Source organism: Zingiber officinale, chromosome 4A, assembly GCF_018446385.1.
Source record: "Zingiber officinale cultivar Zhangliang chromosome 4A, Zo_v1.1, whole genome shotgun sequence".
Classification (NCBI taxonomy): domain Eukaryota; kingdom Viridiplantae; phylum Streptophyta; class Magnoliopsida; order Zingiberales; family Zingiberaceae; genus Zingiber; species Zingiber officinale.
Window position 1 is genome coordinate 163,040,118 of NC_055992.1, and position 14,835 is coordinate 163,054,952.

General features: G+C 43.1%; 4 protein-coding genes and 1 long non-coding RNA gene across 5 annotated transcripts; 3 read left to right on the forward strand and 2 right to left on the reverse strand.

The window, feature by feature from the left end:
- Window positions 1-12: 12 nt before the first annotated feature.
- Window positions 13-3,894, reverse strand: LOC121972173. Its single transcript, XR_006109332.1, has 3 exons — window positions 3,527-3,894; window positions 798-969; window positions 13-76 (listed from the first exon to the last, which is right to left on the reverse strand). It is a non-coding gene; the product is annotated as an uncharacterized LOC121972173 (long non-coding RNA).
- Window positions 3,895-4,545: 651 nt separating this feature from the next.
- On the forward strand, window positions 4,546-8,574 carry LOC121972174. Its single transcript, XM_042523848.1, has 5 exons — window positions 4,546-4,903; window positions 5,013-6,726; window positions 7,190-7,250; window positions 7,342-7,565; window positions 8,288-8,574. Exons 1-5 carry the CDS (start codon window positions 4,777-4,779, stop codon window positions 8,331-8,333), a joined length of 2,172 nt encoding a protein of 723 aa, XP_042379782.1. The 5' UTR covers window positions 4,546-4,776; the 3' UTR covers window positions 8,334-8,574.
- Window positions 8,575-8,724: 150 nt separating this feature from the next.
- On the forward strand, window positions 8,725-10,069 carry LOC121972176 (chlorophyllase-2-like). Its single transcript, XM_042523850.1, has one exon. It carries the CDS (start codon window positions 8,994-8,996, stop codon window positions 9,927-9,929), a length of 936 nt encoding a protein of 311 aa, XP_042379784.1. The 5' UTR covers window positions 8,725-8,993; the 3' UTR covers window positions 9,930-10,069.
- Window positions 10,070-10,490: 421 nt separating this feature from the next.
- On the reverse strand, window positions 10,491-12,013 carry LOC121972177 (EPIDERMAL PATTERNING FACTOR-like protein 5). The gene is made up of 2 exons (XM_042523851.1): window positions 10,969-12,013; window positions 10,491-10,866 (listed from the first exon to the last, which is right to left on the reverse strand). Exons 1-2 carry the CDS (start codon window positions 11,039-11,041, stop codon window positions 10,616-10,618), a joined length of 324 nt encoding a protein of 107 aa, XP_042379785.1. The 5' UTR covers window positions 11,042-12,013; the 3' UTR covers window positions 10,491-10,615.
- A 52-nt stretch (window positions 12,014-12,065) lies between these two features.
- Window positions 12,066-13,748, forward strand: LOC121972175 (protein ECERIFERUM 26-like). The gene has a single exon (XM_042523849.1). The coding sequence runs from the start codon at window positions 12,232-12,234 to the stop codon at window positions 13,600-13,602; it is 1,371 nt and encodes a 456-aa protein (XP_042379783.1). The 5' UTR covers window positions 12,066-12,231; the 3' UTR covers window positions 13,603-13,748.
- Window positions 13,749-14,835: the final 1,087 nt, after the last annotated feature.

The window sequence follows — 14,835 nt, forward strand, 5'->3', positions numbered from 1 at the left end:
TTTGATCAAGTGTTTTGTCTTTTGACCTATCACTTGAATCAGAAGCTGCAAGAACAGCAAGTTGACCGCGTTCAAACTGAATATCAGGAGAGATATCAACAGCCATAAGAAAAATTAAAAAAAAAAAAAAATCAATAGATAAAAGCAAACTCCTTCTAATCTTATCAGGAAACAAAAGAACAACACATTTCATTATAATGTAGCAATTAATTAAAATTTCATAGTCATGAGTCCATTAGTGATTCAAATCTTATAACCATCATTCATCAAACTATTCACTATTGATAAGGTGATTGCAGTTGTGCCAATATAAAGTTCGTGAGTTTGGTTTTATGAGAGATCATGAAACTAACACGTGTGCCATGTATGTCTAGCATATAGGAAAGCATGCTAGCTACTTGTGCCAATAAGCAAAAGAGGAGGGGAGGAAGAGATGAAAATGAGATGGTTTGTTGAATAACTCAATCACTAGTAAGATTAAATAGAGTTAAGGAAGAAATTTGAACATACGAATGAAGCTATGCCACTTAGAATGGTTCAGTTAATATTCAAAATGATAATTTAGCAGCTGTTATAAATAAAAATACAAAATAGACCATGTTGCATGAAGTTACTTGAGATACTCTACATGCAGTCAGACACACCCAAGGTATGAACAGAGGCATTCACCCGATATGAATTCCTAGAGTGCAGCAATGGCAATACATAAGAAAGAACTTAGTTTGGATGATGCGGCATATATCTGTGAAGGAAATTACTGAATCTTTGTTTAACAAACAAAAGAGCTAAGAAATCACCCTCTGATCTTTCTCATCAGTGTCCACATCTGTGGAGGTATCTGTCCTGGGACTGCCCTCTGCCATCATGGCTAAACTGACCGCTGGGAAATGTGACTCGGTTGCTGACCCTTCTTCTGTAGCAGTGCCAATGACTCAACAGTAGCAGTTCAAATGGTTATATCAGTAGAGACTGCCAAAATCCGGAGAATGGAAAATTAAGAGGAATCAACAGGATGAATATGAATCAGTAAGTAAAATTATGTGGAATCATGATTCCCAAAGGATACCTGATCAAGAAGGATCAAAACTAATAGCTTGATTAGTTACCATAAAAATGAGTCAATGACAAAAACTCTAAACTATTCGGGATACACATGTATCCTACTACCATTCAAGTCCACAGCTATGAGTGTTGTAAATGAGCTGAGCCAAGCTTTGTAGTGTTCAAGCTTGTTTGATAAGGTAACTGAACCAAGCCGAACCTAAAATAAACCAAGCTGTTGAAATGATTGTTCAAGCTTGGCTTATTTTATTTTTTATGAGCTTGAGCTTGGTTCAAGCTTGAGCGCTGAATTCAAGTTTATTTGATTATTTGAAATTTTTACATTTAAAGCTTGTTTGATTGATTATGGAGCTTGATAATACAAACCTATTTATTCATTTTGAAACTTTCTTTGTTTATTTAGGTTATTGATAAGAGTTTTATGAATGAACATTGTTCACGAACATGTTCACGAACTTTGTTCATGAACATGTTCATGAACATTAACGAGTTGGACATATGTGTTCAAGTTCATTTAGTTTAACAACTTGTTCAAGCGTATTCATTTAAATGATCTTGTGTATATTGAACGAATATAAACAAACTTTTACCAAGATTGTTCACCAACGTTTGGTTCATTTACAAATAAAAAGAGATGCTAAACCATTTTCAGATTTACATGCAATACATCAATATTTAAGCATCCCAAACTGTTTTCCACAGAACCAACTAGGAAATTATATGTGCAATTAAGAATCTAATATTGCTGAGAATAATTCAACCATCCTCCAACTCTTTCCAATTGAGTAGAAACTTAGAAGTGTACAATTAAACCCAACTAACTTCTTTCTACCCTCCAATGAACAAGGGTTAAACTTTATGCAATAATAGAGCCCCATGTATTGCACAATCATAATCATCTAAGGAATGAAACAAACAAACAACATTAGCAAACACAAATTACTTGGTTGCCAGACAATTAATGATAGAAGAAGATAATTAAATAAAAAACACTCATGCTAAAGTCAATAGTGCACCGCAAACTGCTTGAGAACACAATATTAGGAGCTATATTTTTCTTGCCCTTTGTCTAATGACAAATAAAGAATAATTATACAACAATAGAGAAAAGCTAAAATTGATATTTGCAAAGTATTATGACAGGATAAAAAATTCCACAATATGGATATTCTACCAAGCATGATGAATCTAATGATAAAATGTCTTGTAGGGAACAAAGTTTCACAAGTACTGTATGCTCAAAGTCGGGTTTAAGGCCTTGTCTTTTTACACCAACAATTTCAATATTTCATAAAACTAACTAGTCATATGGAAAGTGCATATTGAAGATAAACATCCTCTTTCACAGATACGGAATAGAGAGTGGTGATAAAGAGGTTTTGTAGACCTTATAAATAAGAGAACTCTGACCCAAAGAGAAAAAAAAAATAAAAGACATTTCTCACATTTAATCTTGTATGGTTGTGATGCAAGATGAACCCAATATGACCCATTGAACTTTAAAGAGTCATAGCTTTTGACTCGGGACTCAGAATCAGACTCTATCAGCTGCATAATTTAAAAATCTACGTTTGTTACTAACTATCAAGTTTCGGGCTGAAAAAACACCGTTTAGGTCCTTTTCAGAGCCTCCAAAGACCTTTTTGCTATTTTTTATAATTTCCATTTTTATGATATTTAGGGTATTTTTAGTATTTCTAGTATTTATGGGTTAGGGTTTGTCTAATTTCTTTCTGTTAGGATTTATATTAAGAAATTTTCTTTCTTACGAGATAGGAATTAAGATCCATATATTAGGATTTCTTTTCTTTCTTTGAGTTTTAAGGTCTAGAGTCTATATAAACACTTGTTTATGGATTCATCCTCTATTTCTAAATAAAGTTTCTTTTTTTTGGTAAAACCTAAAGAACAGCGTTTTTCTCTTTGTTTTTGGTGTCTTCTCTTCTTGTCTTCTCCTCAATTACGTCTTCTCGTCATCCCGCAAATAATCGCTATCCTATCCCGCGTCATATTGTCAGATAGAGTTAGTAGATTCAGTTTTGTTAGTGGCAACAAATTCACACTGATTCTTTACCAAGTAAACTATTAAGAATCTCCTTTTCTTTCAAATGGTCTGGCAGAAACATCTATTCTACTTGCTTACTCATCTGCAATCCCAAGAAAGCAGTATGCATCGAGAAGCGAAGAAAAAAAGAGCAACCAAAATAGAGCCTCTAAAGATTATGAACGTAATTGTGCTGAAGCACAGAAAAATTCTCAGCATCCAGGCAGCAGTTAGCTTTGCAACTTTCTCTAGTGGCATCAAGGGGGGGAAACCCGATAAAACACCTTTAAAGTATCGATTTTTCTAACCTTAAAGCTACCACAGGGTCGAAACGAGGAATCCAAAAGACTCTCTTCTAATTCCAGCGGCGAAAGAGGATCTCGCAATAAAAATACTAAAAAAACAATAGCAATCCCTAACCTTTGCCCTGCGTCGACAACAACAAAATCAAATCCTGCTACTGCTCACGATCCTCGAGCAGCAAAGGCGAGATCTTGGGAGTACTTGGGCCGACGAAGATGTAATTCGGCCCCCCAAACCCTAGATTTGGGGAGGAACGACCGACGAAGAAGAACCACTCCTACTCTCCGCAGCTATTGCCACTGCTCCAACTGCAACTTTGACTTCACTCCCTCAAACTCTCTCTCTGTATATATCGTTCTTAAATCGTTTCTCACTGAAATTTTCAAAAGAAATTGGAAAATTTTCTATTGGAAAGAGATTGAAAATTTGGAAAATTGTTGACGCCGCAGCGAAGACAAAAATCTGGAGTTTGTCCGAGACTTTTTTTTTTTTTTTTTTTTTTTTTGACGGTGTATCACGACGTTTTCTTTTCTTTTCCCAAAAAAAAAAACGATTTTACCACTAGGCGAGCCCGAGCACAGATCCTGGATCAAAACTGATCCAGGAGATAATGTGATTCGTATTTACGATTGAATTATGATCGTGATTCGATCGTAAATTATTACGATCTATTTTTGGGTTCATCATTTCCATCATGTTATAATTTTTGTTCGAAGCAGATGACCGGAGACCTTCAATGGTGGATAAGTAACTAGGTTACTAGGCGCCGAGCGAGGATGTCCTTCGGGCGACCTCTGACTGTCAGCTCGGAATAAAAATTATAACTTGGTGAGGACGATGAACCCAGGTAGGATCACAACTATTTATTATCGAATCGCGGTTACGATCTGACCGTAAATATGAATGGTATATCTCCTGGATAAAAGAAAAATAATCCAAGAAATTCTGTCTCACGGGCCCCACATACTTTTTCTAGCCGAACGTCGACCGGGGTTTATTTTTATTTTATTTTTTATTTTTATTTTATTTTTTATTTTTATTTTATTTTTTATTTTTATTTTATTTTTTATTTTTATTTTATTTTCGATCAATTGGTTGACTTTTGATCACCTTTCCATTCCTACCTTCCATGGCGGACCCATTTGGCGAATCCTTTCCTTTTCTTTCCCTCCCTCCATTGGCGCGCTTGCAGGTGAGCGCAACCAGACAAGGCCGCGACTTCCCAACGTCCTCAAGCTCTCCCTTATGGCGGAACCCTCTATTGATTATGATGGCGAAGTTATTCCCTGCCGACGATTTTGATTACTCCCCTCCTGTTCTCCGCCTTTCCTTCCGTTGTTACGCCGGCGACTTGATAGGTTCCAGGAATGGCGGAGAGCGGTGGCGGACGAGGCGAGAGGCGGCCCGTGCGCTGTCCCAACTGCGACGAACTCCTCCCCGGCCTCGCGAACTTGACGGCCCACCGCTGCGGTGATCGAAGTGCTACTTCCCGAGGTCAAAACTTTTTCCTTTCTCGAAAAGAAAAAAGTTAGGGTTGATAAAGATTCGATTTTTTTGGGTGATACATTCTTGTTCGTGGTTTGAGTTATCTGTTCTTTTACAGCAAGGAGAGATTTCCCGCCTACTGATTTCTCGTTGCAGAGGGATACCGTAGGATTCAATTCGAGAGAAGAACGAGATAGATTAGGGTTTATTCCAGAATTCACAAGTAGAAGAAGACCTGCCTCCAATTCTGATCATAGGGCTGATGGGAGACGCGTAGAGAGGGGAAGTAACTATGTAGTTGGTAGGCAACCTTCGTCATCTAAATCTCTGCTTAGTGATTCTACCTCCTTCTCAGACGATGTAGCACCTGCATTCTGCCGAATGCCAGAAGATCATATGAAGCCCAATCCCTTGGCGAATTATGGAGATGACTGTTCCAAGACGAAGAAGAACCAATCTCGGAAAGATGGAGCTGAATTGTGGAGTAATGACCCGTTGCTGCTTCTGCGACAACTCGATGAATTAAGGGATCGTATCAGTAAATCTTCTGAGTTCTTGGAAAAACCGAGAACAAAGATGCCTGCAGTGAACGAAAGGTCAGTCTATTATAGACGATCACATGAGATTCTGAGCAAGACAAAGGAAAGAGTGAGTGTGACTGAACCCTATTCCTCAGGCATGACAAACTTTCCTAGTGATGGATACATCCATAGACAATTAGATGTAGTTCCTCTATCCTCTTACCATAGTGATGAATTTGACCTTCAGCGTCGAAAATATAAGCTATTACCAGAAAGCACTCCCTACTCAATCACCAACCAAGGGCGCTTTGGTCTTGCACAGAATAGTAGGGTTTCTTCTCTTGGTATCCAAATGTTCAGGATGAAAGAATACAATGAAGGAGGAGCAAGAGCTGCAAAATCCAAAACAAAGGAAAAGCATCCTTGTCAAGCTTTCGCTGGCGCGACTCCTTTCGTGATATGCTCTAGCTGCTTTGAGTTACTGAAGCTACCTCAAGATAATACTCTACTCGTGTCAAAAAAACTCAGAAGGTTGCGGTGTGGATCATGCTCGGAGGTATTTTGCGTTGAACTTATTGGAAAAAGGCTTGTCATTTCTTCCCATTCACCATCCTTAGCTGTTTCTAAAGCCAATGACAAAGTCAACCAGCATGAGCAATATAAAGCACAAACTAGTAGTAAATCAGATGTTTCTTCAATTTCTGAAGAACATGGTGTCCCGTGCCAAGCTATTCTGCCAACAGATGACAATAACTCATCTCCTTTCACATCTAGCCATGTACTGATGGAACAAGAAAGTATAGATTTAACTGATCCAGAGAACTTGAAGGGGCTTTCAGTGGCTTCTAATAGGTCCGAGCATGTAGAAAACCCAGACAGCACAGATGTATCAGCTGTTGCAGATTTACTGATTCAGGACAGTTTATCTTTCTTGTTATCCAGTCAAAAGGACATTTCTGAAACTGGTAGCAAGAAGGAACATTCTGATGAAGAAGTAAGAATCTACAACGATGATAAGTTTCACCAGAGTCCTGAACAAGGCGAAGAAATAACTGGGATTGATCTGTCACTGAATGACTATTCCAGTTCCTCTCTGGATCATAATGATATAGAGAAACATCAAAGCCAAATGGGCACTGAAAAGACTAATGATCCATCAGTTCTAAATACAACCCTCAAAGATACACCGCAAATTAAGATGCCGGCAAAAGCTAAAAGATCTCAAGTTTCAGTTAATGGTTATCTAATTCCTGATCACTTAGTTCGGAAGGCTGAAAAAAAGGCCGGAAGCATTTTTCCTGGAGAATATTGGTAAAATGCATCGACTTCTCTCATGAACTTTGCATGAAAAATTATACCAAGAATGACTTAAAACTAGGGTAAATGACTTAATTCACACATGAACAAATGGGTATTGCTGCTATTTCATCATTTTATATATAAAGGAAAAGTTTAGGGATGATCACTACAAGAGTATTGACCTTTGAATGTTGTTATTATATAATTTACTTGATCCAGAAAAATTCCAAGAGGGTGCCTTGTCTAGTAGGAAATAAACTGAATGAGTTTCTATCCCCTTTTTAAGATTCCATAATTGGCCAAACATAACTTGATGATGATGACCTATTGTCACTAGGAATTCATCGGTTAGCAGCATTTCCTGCCACTACAATTATTTTACAGTGTTTTGTTTGGTTTGTTCGTAGCATGCTACTACTCTCTTTATTAGTGTCGATCTGAACATTTAATATTTATTTTCTGCCACACAATCTAGGTACGATTGGCATGCTGGATTTTGGGGTGTCATGCGACAGCCATGTCTTGGCATAATTCCTGTATGATAAACACATTCTACATCCGTTCACATGGCATTTAACAGTTTTTGTAACTCAATAGTAGACATGTTAATTTTGCCCAAACATGCAGCCATTTATCGAAGAGTTCAACTATCCTATGCCTGAAAACTGTGCTGGTGGGAACACTGGTGTCATCTTGAACGGAAGAGAGCTCCATAGGAAAGATCTCAATTTACTGGTTAGTCGAGGACTACCATTCTCAGCTGGTCAACCTTATATTCTTGATTTTTCAGGGAATCTCTTTGATGAAATCTCTAATGAACATCTGGGTAATTTTGGGAAGCTTGCCCCAACGTAAGTTTTTGTGCCTACAACTACTTTATTTTAGCTAAATTTTTTGGAAATTATTCGAAAGTGGTCTGCCAATTTCATTTTAGCATAAAATATCAGCTTCTTGGTGGCATTTTCTAGTATATAATCATTATATCTTGTAGAGGGTTAACCTGTGCAACCATAAATATATGGAACATGATGTGTACATGTATAATGAAATAAATTCATCACATCCACAATGAGAACTGTCTATGATGGCCTGTTGACACTTAGCAATATGAAAACTACTTTCATAAAAAATATATATATAGTAATCAATATGCAGTTTTTTAGACAATTGATTGAATTTCCTTTGGGTAACTTAATGTTTATTGGGTTGCTTTTCCCAGTATTTATTCGAGAAACTTATCTGCAAATGTATCTGGAAAAAAAACTCCCTGTCAAATACATAGCAGTTAATGCTAGGATACAAATTAGAATATCCAGGTCAGTTTGGGGGTTGAGTTCAAATGTATGTTTGGAAGACAAGAGTTTGGAAAGTATTTCTCGAATGAAGAGAGTAAAATTAAACCCAAACTATAGCATTCGGAAAATATATATCGAGCATGTTACTTACAAACTATGGCCGACTAGATGATTGGCTTGTTAGTTACAATAGAAGAGTATTTGCAATTTGCATTTCATTTGAATTTCTCTTGGCATTTGACTTGTCTCACTACTGAATTCATTTATCCTTTTGCCAGAGTTGAGAAAATGAGACGTGGATTTGGCATGAGAGCTCCAAAGTGAGATTGGATAAGTGGGAACTATTGAACTGCAAGAACTGGAGATGAATCTGTTAAGTGAATACTTCACATAGTTTCTATATTGATACCACTGTTTCCTCTTGAGCTTCACATAGTTTCTTCGATCATTCTTTAAACGCAGAGAAAGACACATGATATGGAATCAGTGTCTTAGTATATACGAGGAGAATGATTCCTGAAACCATTTACAAAAATTTCATTTATATATTTTCTTTCATTATAAATTGCGATATGTTAGTTTGCAGCGTGTTTTGGTAAAGTAATGAAATTAAAGGCTCGCTCTGGAAGATTCCATTGTTAAAATTTGTAGAAAATCTAGCTTTTATCTTTTCAGTCATCAACATTTATGAAATTTCACAAGCACCCTTGAGTACATCTGTGTCGGCTGCGACTTTGTGTCGCTATTATCGGATTCAGTAAGGTTTTTCTTCTCGTCCGCATCCGTATCCGCATCCACGTCAGCTGATATCGGTATTAACGGGTGCGACGATTCTTTTTCCCTCATCCGCACCCGCAATTGTCGGCATCCTCTTCCTCACGAACAAGAAATATCTTCCTCTCGCCGCTTCATCGGAAGATAAGAAAACAGAGGCTTTCCAGGGGACAGCGCCGCTGCTCTACTCTGCTTCAGCTTTTGTTCGCCATGTCCGACGTGAACGCCGCCGCCAGGGTCTTCGAGCACGGAGATCATACGGTGAAGCTCATCAACGAAGACTCCTCGGCGTCGCAGTCGCCCTCCCCTCCGCCGAAGCCTCTCCTCATCGCGGCCCCTATTGAGGAAGGTGACTACCCCATGCTCCTCTTCCTCCACGGCTACCTCCTATGCAACTCCTTCTACTCTCAGCTCCTCCTCCACGTCGCCTCCCACGGATTCATCGTCGTCGCCCCGCAGTTATACTCGGTGGCGGGACCGGACTCCGCCGACGAGATCCGCGCTGCGGCGGCCACGGTGGACTGGTTGATCCCGGGACTCGCTCACGTTCTTCCCAGGCACGTCCGACCGAACCCCACCAAGCTCGCCGTCGCCGGCCACAGCCGCGGCGGCAAGGTCGCATTCGCCCTGGCCCTCGGCCACGCGAAGACCAGCCTCCGCCTCTCGGCGCTCATCGGCGTCGACCCCGTCGACGGCATGGACAGGGGCAAGCAGACGCACCCGCCCATCCTCACCTACGCCCCCCGGTCCTTCGACCTCAAGGGCACGCCAGCGATGGTGATCGGATCCGGACTCGGAGGGCTGCGGAGGAACCCCCTGTTTCCGCCATGCGCGCCGGAGGGGGTGAGCCACGGCGACTTCTTCGCCGAGTGCTGCCCGCCGGCGTACCACTTGGTGGCGAAGGAGTACGGACACCTGGACGTGCTCGATGACGAGACCAAGGGGGTGAGGGGGAAGGCGACCTACTGCCTGTGCAAGAACGGGAGGGAGAGGAGGCCTATGAGGGAGTTCGCCGCCGGCGCGATGGTGGCGTTCATGAAGGCTTACTTGGAAGGAGAGAGGCAATGTCTGAGGGGCATCCGCGAGGAGCCAGGCGCGGTACCGGTGGAGCTCTCCGTCGTCACATATTTGGAAGCAGAGGATTAGAGCAGTAATAAAGGTTTAATTCGAGATAAAAAGTAAAGGGTTGGGTTCAATTGTAAATTACCCACTATATACGTACTATTACTTTGTTAGTATTGTTACCGCTCTCTGTTTATCAATTCAGCCCCTCTGATTTTTCTAAATTAACTTCATGTGATCCATTGACATTATTTAAATATAGATGAGAATCAAATTTAAAGCTATCAAAGCAGAGCATGGACAATTCCCTGCTGAAGCCACGTGCAGTCCATCTCCCTCGGCTGCCTACCCTCCTCCACTCCCATGCTAAAACCTAATCGACTGCTCACTTTGCTTCCATAATTCAGATTGCAAACTGCTGCACTTCACAAACAGGTCAGCCATGTTCTTTGTGGGTCCTCTACTCTGCCTTTCGAGACTAGAGACCCTGTTCGTAATGCCTGACACAGAATCTCTTTTTGCTACAGCAATCTGAAAAGTGATGAGTCGAGCTTATGATGATCGTGCCCCAGGTCATCTTATTGTTAATGCAATAGAAATCAGGATTTGCATTCAGAAACAGAGCAAGGAATGGATTTTTTGAAGGAAGGAATGAAATGCAGAGCACATGCAAACTTTTATTCCACAGTCACCAAACAAACAAACGAATTGTTCTTGTTAATTCATCCACTCTTGAATTACAATTATGTGCACAGATCGAATAGATGAGTTCAGGGCATAAAGAGCTTGCTGCCGCACTCGCATCGCCAGGCTTCCGGGTAGTACTCTTCCGGCACGATCCGACCGGCCTGTTGGATCGCCACCTGCACCGGGCGGCAAGGGAAGCACCGGCCGCATCGGGCTCGGCACGACGGGGGGAGCGATCCCACGAGTCGCCGCCGAGTCAAGAGCACGGCGAACGCCGATCGCTTCGGCCTCGTCGTCTCTTCCGAGGCCTGAGCGATCGCAGCGAATCCAGTCCCTGCAGCAACGCAAAATGGGCCTTTTCAGCTCCTCCAATAACAAAGAAGAAAGAAGGCCGAAGCTGCGGCTGGGACGACAAGGTTGAGTCCTCGAGCCTTACCGAGAGCTGCGGCGAACAAGAGGACAGCGAAGGCAGCGGAGAGGCAGAGACGGCGGCGGCGGAGAAGAGCCATGGCCGATCTCAGCCTCTGCTCCTACAACTTCAGTGCCGGCGAGGCGGCGATAAGCTTCTTTGCTGTGAAATGTGAAGTTTTATACCCGTACAACAATGGCGTGCGGGTCAAGTCAAAGAGACAAGGCGTTTTTTTTGGCTGATCCGCACGTGCCACTGCATACTACTCTACATATCTATTAACGAGGACTAAACTTGATTGATCCATGATTGCCCTAGTGCAATTGGTATTTCTGGTGGTAGATTTATCGTGAGGATATTGGATCTTTTTGGAACGAGCGAAATCATTTTTTAATATCGGATTGATGGATCGATCGATCCATGGTTAAAATTCAGCAGCAAGTCGTCTGCAGCCTGCTCGCAGGACTGGAGTTGTCAAATTGAAGAAGAAAATACTGGTCTTTCTCTCTGGCTGCCTTAACTTTCCGATTGACCACATCACACTTTTTCAAACACCCACAAATGCGTCGTCGTCGTCTCGCTGCCTGCAGCTGTTGCTGAGAGACTGCCACTGCCATTAGCACTGGCAGTGCCCAGTGACACTCGAGGAAGACGACGAGGACAGCTGCACCTGGAATTTCGTGGGAAAGGTTGGGTTCGTGCGACTGTAGACAGCTCTTTCAACGCTCCATTTATGGTGTTCTAGGCAGCAGCCCTGCAGCCTCGCCATGTGACCCTCACTGACTCTCTGGACGCAGAGGCGAAAGATAATTAAGGAGTCCTCTCGCATACAATGCCGTCATTGAATAAATGCCAATTTTTACCTGTTTGCTTTGCTTTTATTAATATTTAAAATAAATATAGTCAAAATTATAATTGTATATTCAAATCTTAATTTCACCCCGTATTTAACTCACCGTAAGATTTTTTTAAAAAAAAATAATATTTTTAAAATATGAGTCATTTTTGAAAATTTTAAATATACTCGGACGGTGATGGTTAAGATATTTTGAGGAGGGGAAAGAGGGTCAAGTTCGAATAAATGTCTCTCCATATTTTTGCAGAGAGTGTGTTCCTCGTATTAATGCCATGCATTGATTATATACCTACCCAACTACCACCATACTCCCTCATAATTTCTCCTCAAATTATCAATCATGATGTATCTATATATGAATCGTCCCGTCCCGTCACCACCCACAAATCCAACTCCAGTCCTTTTCCAGTCGGATCTAGGCGACGATTAGCAGCATGACGGCCGGCCGCCAGCGGAGGGTGACCCTGTGTGCCAAGACGACGGTGGTGTCGGCGATCCCGGTGCGGCCGGGGAAGACGCACTCTCTCTCGGCCCTCGACCACGCCATGACCCGCCACTTCCTCCACCTCGTCTTCTACTTCCGCGCCGCGCCCGCCCTCACTAAGTCCCGCCTCATGTACTCCCTCTCCGAGGTCCTCTCCTACTACCCCGCTGTCACTGGACGCCTTCACCGCCAGCCCGTGGAGGATGCCGGTGCCGGCAGCGGCAGCGAGTGGAGTTGGGTTGTTAAGTGCACCGACGCGGGCCTGCGCTTCGTGGAGGCCCGTGCACACGCCACGCTGGACGAGTGGCTCGCGTCGGCCACTGACGAGGAGGAGATGGAGCTAGCCCATTCTGAGCCCATGGGCCACGATCCTTCCATTTGGTCGTCCTACTGCGTCCAGTTGACGGAGTTCGACGACGGTGCGGTGGCAATCGGGCTCAGCTCCGCCCACATCAATGCCGACCTCACCTCCGCCATCCTCCTCGTCCGCGCTTGGTCCGACGCCCATCGCCGCGCCTGCATCGTCTTCCCGCCCTTCCTTCACGCCCCAGCCCTCGAGCCCCGCCCCAACCCTAACCCTAGATCCGCCCTCTTCTCCTCCAAATCTGCCGCCGCCGCTGCTGCTGCTGCCTCGACGGAGCCAGTGGCCACCGCGAAGATGTCTTCCGCCACGTTTGTTTTCTCGGACGCCTCCGTCAAGTGCCTCCTCAGCGACGCTGGGGACGCCTCCCCTTTCGATGCCCTCGCCGCCTTGTTCTGGACCCGCATCGCGGCGCCGGAGCTCGGCGCCGCGGATCTCACGCTTGGGATCGACATGCGCAAGCGGATGCACGCGCCGCTGCCGTACGCGTTCTACGGCAACGCGTTCCACTTCTACAGCGTCCACGGCGTCGACCTAGGCGCCGGCCTGTCGCGCGTGGCGGCGGATCTACGGCGCGCGGGGGAGGGCGTCCGGGAGGAGGACTTCTGGGAGGCTGTGGAGTGGCTGCACGAGCGGCGGCCAGGCCGGCGGGAGGCGGAGCCGGCGTTCCAGGTGTACGGGCCGGAGCTGACGTGCGTGGAGGTCGACCGCGACGCGTTCGCATACGGGACGCCCTTCGAGGACAACGACGGCAGCCGGCCGGCGCACGTGACGTGCAGGGTGGACGGGGTGGAGGGGGCGGGTCTGGTGCTGGTGATGCCCGCAGCGGCCGAGGGGGCGGCGCGGCAGGTGGTTGTGACCCTCCCCGATGACGTGGTGGCTAAACTTTGCCGGGACGCCTCCATCGCTAAGTACGAACCCACCGTGTTGTTTGCCTCTGCCGGAGTGAAGAAGGGTTAGACGCCGCCGATCTGATATTCATCGGAGGCTTTCTATATATCTAGTGTCCGTCTTGGTCTCGCACAAACCTCTGTGCTTCTCATCTATATTTATTTGCCTTTACTGAATTATTAATGCAACTATTATGCCTCCAATTATCAAATTAATTATAATTTATTTACTTACAAAAAGTCTTTTATTATTATTATTATTATTATTTTATTTTTTTTGTGAATTTTTCATCGACAAATAGCGATATTCCCTACAATGCAATTAGCGTGCGGACGCGAGCACCCGACAAATTGTAACGAACGTACGGCCACACCAATTAAGGTGGCCTGGTGCGAACGCGGCCCATGTTGCCGCGTAATGGACTGAATGGTGGGCCGTCGGCAGCTACTCCAACTGAATCGTTGATCCTCAGAAATCGGTCGGGTTAAATACTTGAACCGGGTTTGATTTGTGAAAGATTTAAATCAAGTGTAAATGCGTCTAAAGTGAACAAAGGATTAGCTGGTCAAATCGGTCGAAATTATCTGTCAAACTGCTTGTCTAAAAGTTGATTAGACAGAGAGAGATCTCGACTGCATTCTCAAATTTATCGACTGTGACAATGCACTCTGATAGTGTCCTTTTCGATCCTTTTCGAGTGCCCTTTGAGTTGAAGCTGTGATTATCTCTCAACTGGCCAAGATCTGATGACCTACGAAAAGTACATCGGCAGGGATTAGCATAACCCCTTCGATGATCAACACTAGACTGAGAAATAGAACTTGCATAGATGCGAGAGAACACTAAAAAAAAGAAAAAAAAAAATCCTCATTTGTGATGAATATTTAGAAAAAATCATGTCAAAAAAATTTACGATGAATTTACAATAAAAATATTTTCGTCATAAATATGTTATAAAATTTTATGACAACAAATAGAAATTTTTCACAAAATTTATAACAAATAATATTTTATGGCAAAATTCATTTCAAAATTAGCAACTAATTTTACAACGAAAATGAATTTCATCTCAATTCTACGATCAAAATCAATTCCGTCACAAAATTTACCATGAACATAATTTCATCCCAAAAATTGTGACGAATGAAGTTTTATGATAAATTTTATGACGAGACACTCTTTCATCTCAAATTTTGTCAAAAAAAATAAACATATCAAATTTTGCCAAACTTCAGAAGCAGCAACGGAAGCAATTTGAATCAAGAAGTTCGTTGCCAAACTTGGAGTAGTTCCGTCCGTTGT

Coding starts and splice junctions, on each gene's coding strand:
- LOC121972174 (XM_042523848.1), top strand. CDS start 4,777: ATGGCGGAGAGCGGTGGCGGACGAGGCGAGAGGCGGCCCGTGCGCTGT. Junction 4,904..5,012: donor TCGAAGTGCTACTTCCCGAG/GTCAAAACTTTT, acceptor GTTCTTTTACAG/CAAGGAGAGATTTCCCGCCT. Junction 7,251..7,341: donor CATGTCTTGGCATAATTCCT/GTATGATAAACA, acceptor CCAAACATGCAG/CCATTTATCGAAGAGTTCAA.
- LOC121972176 (XM_042523850.1), top strand. CDS start 8,994: ATGTCCGACGTGAACGCCGCCGCCAGGGTCTTCGAGCACGGAGATCAT.
- LOC121972177 (XM_042523851.1), bottom strand. CDS start 11,041: ATGGCTCTTCTCCGCCGCCGCCGTCTCTGCCTCTCCGCTGCCTTCGCT. Junction 10,867..10,968: donor CTTGTTCGCCGCAGCTCTCG/GTAAGGCTCGAG, acceptor GCGTTGCTGCAG/GGACTGGATTCGCTGCGATC.
- LOC121972175 (XM_042523849.1), top strand. CDS start 12,232: ATGACGGCCGGCCGCCAGCGGAGGGTGACCCTGTGTGCCAAGACGACG.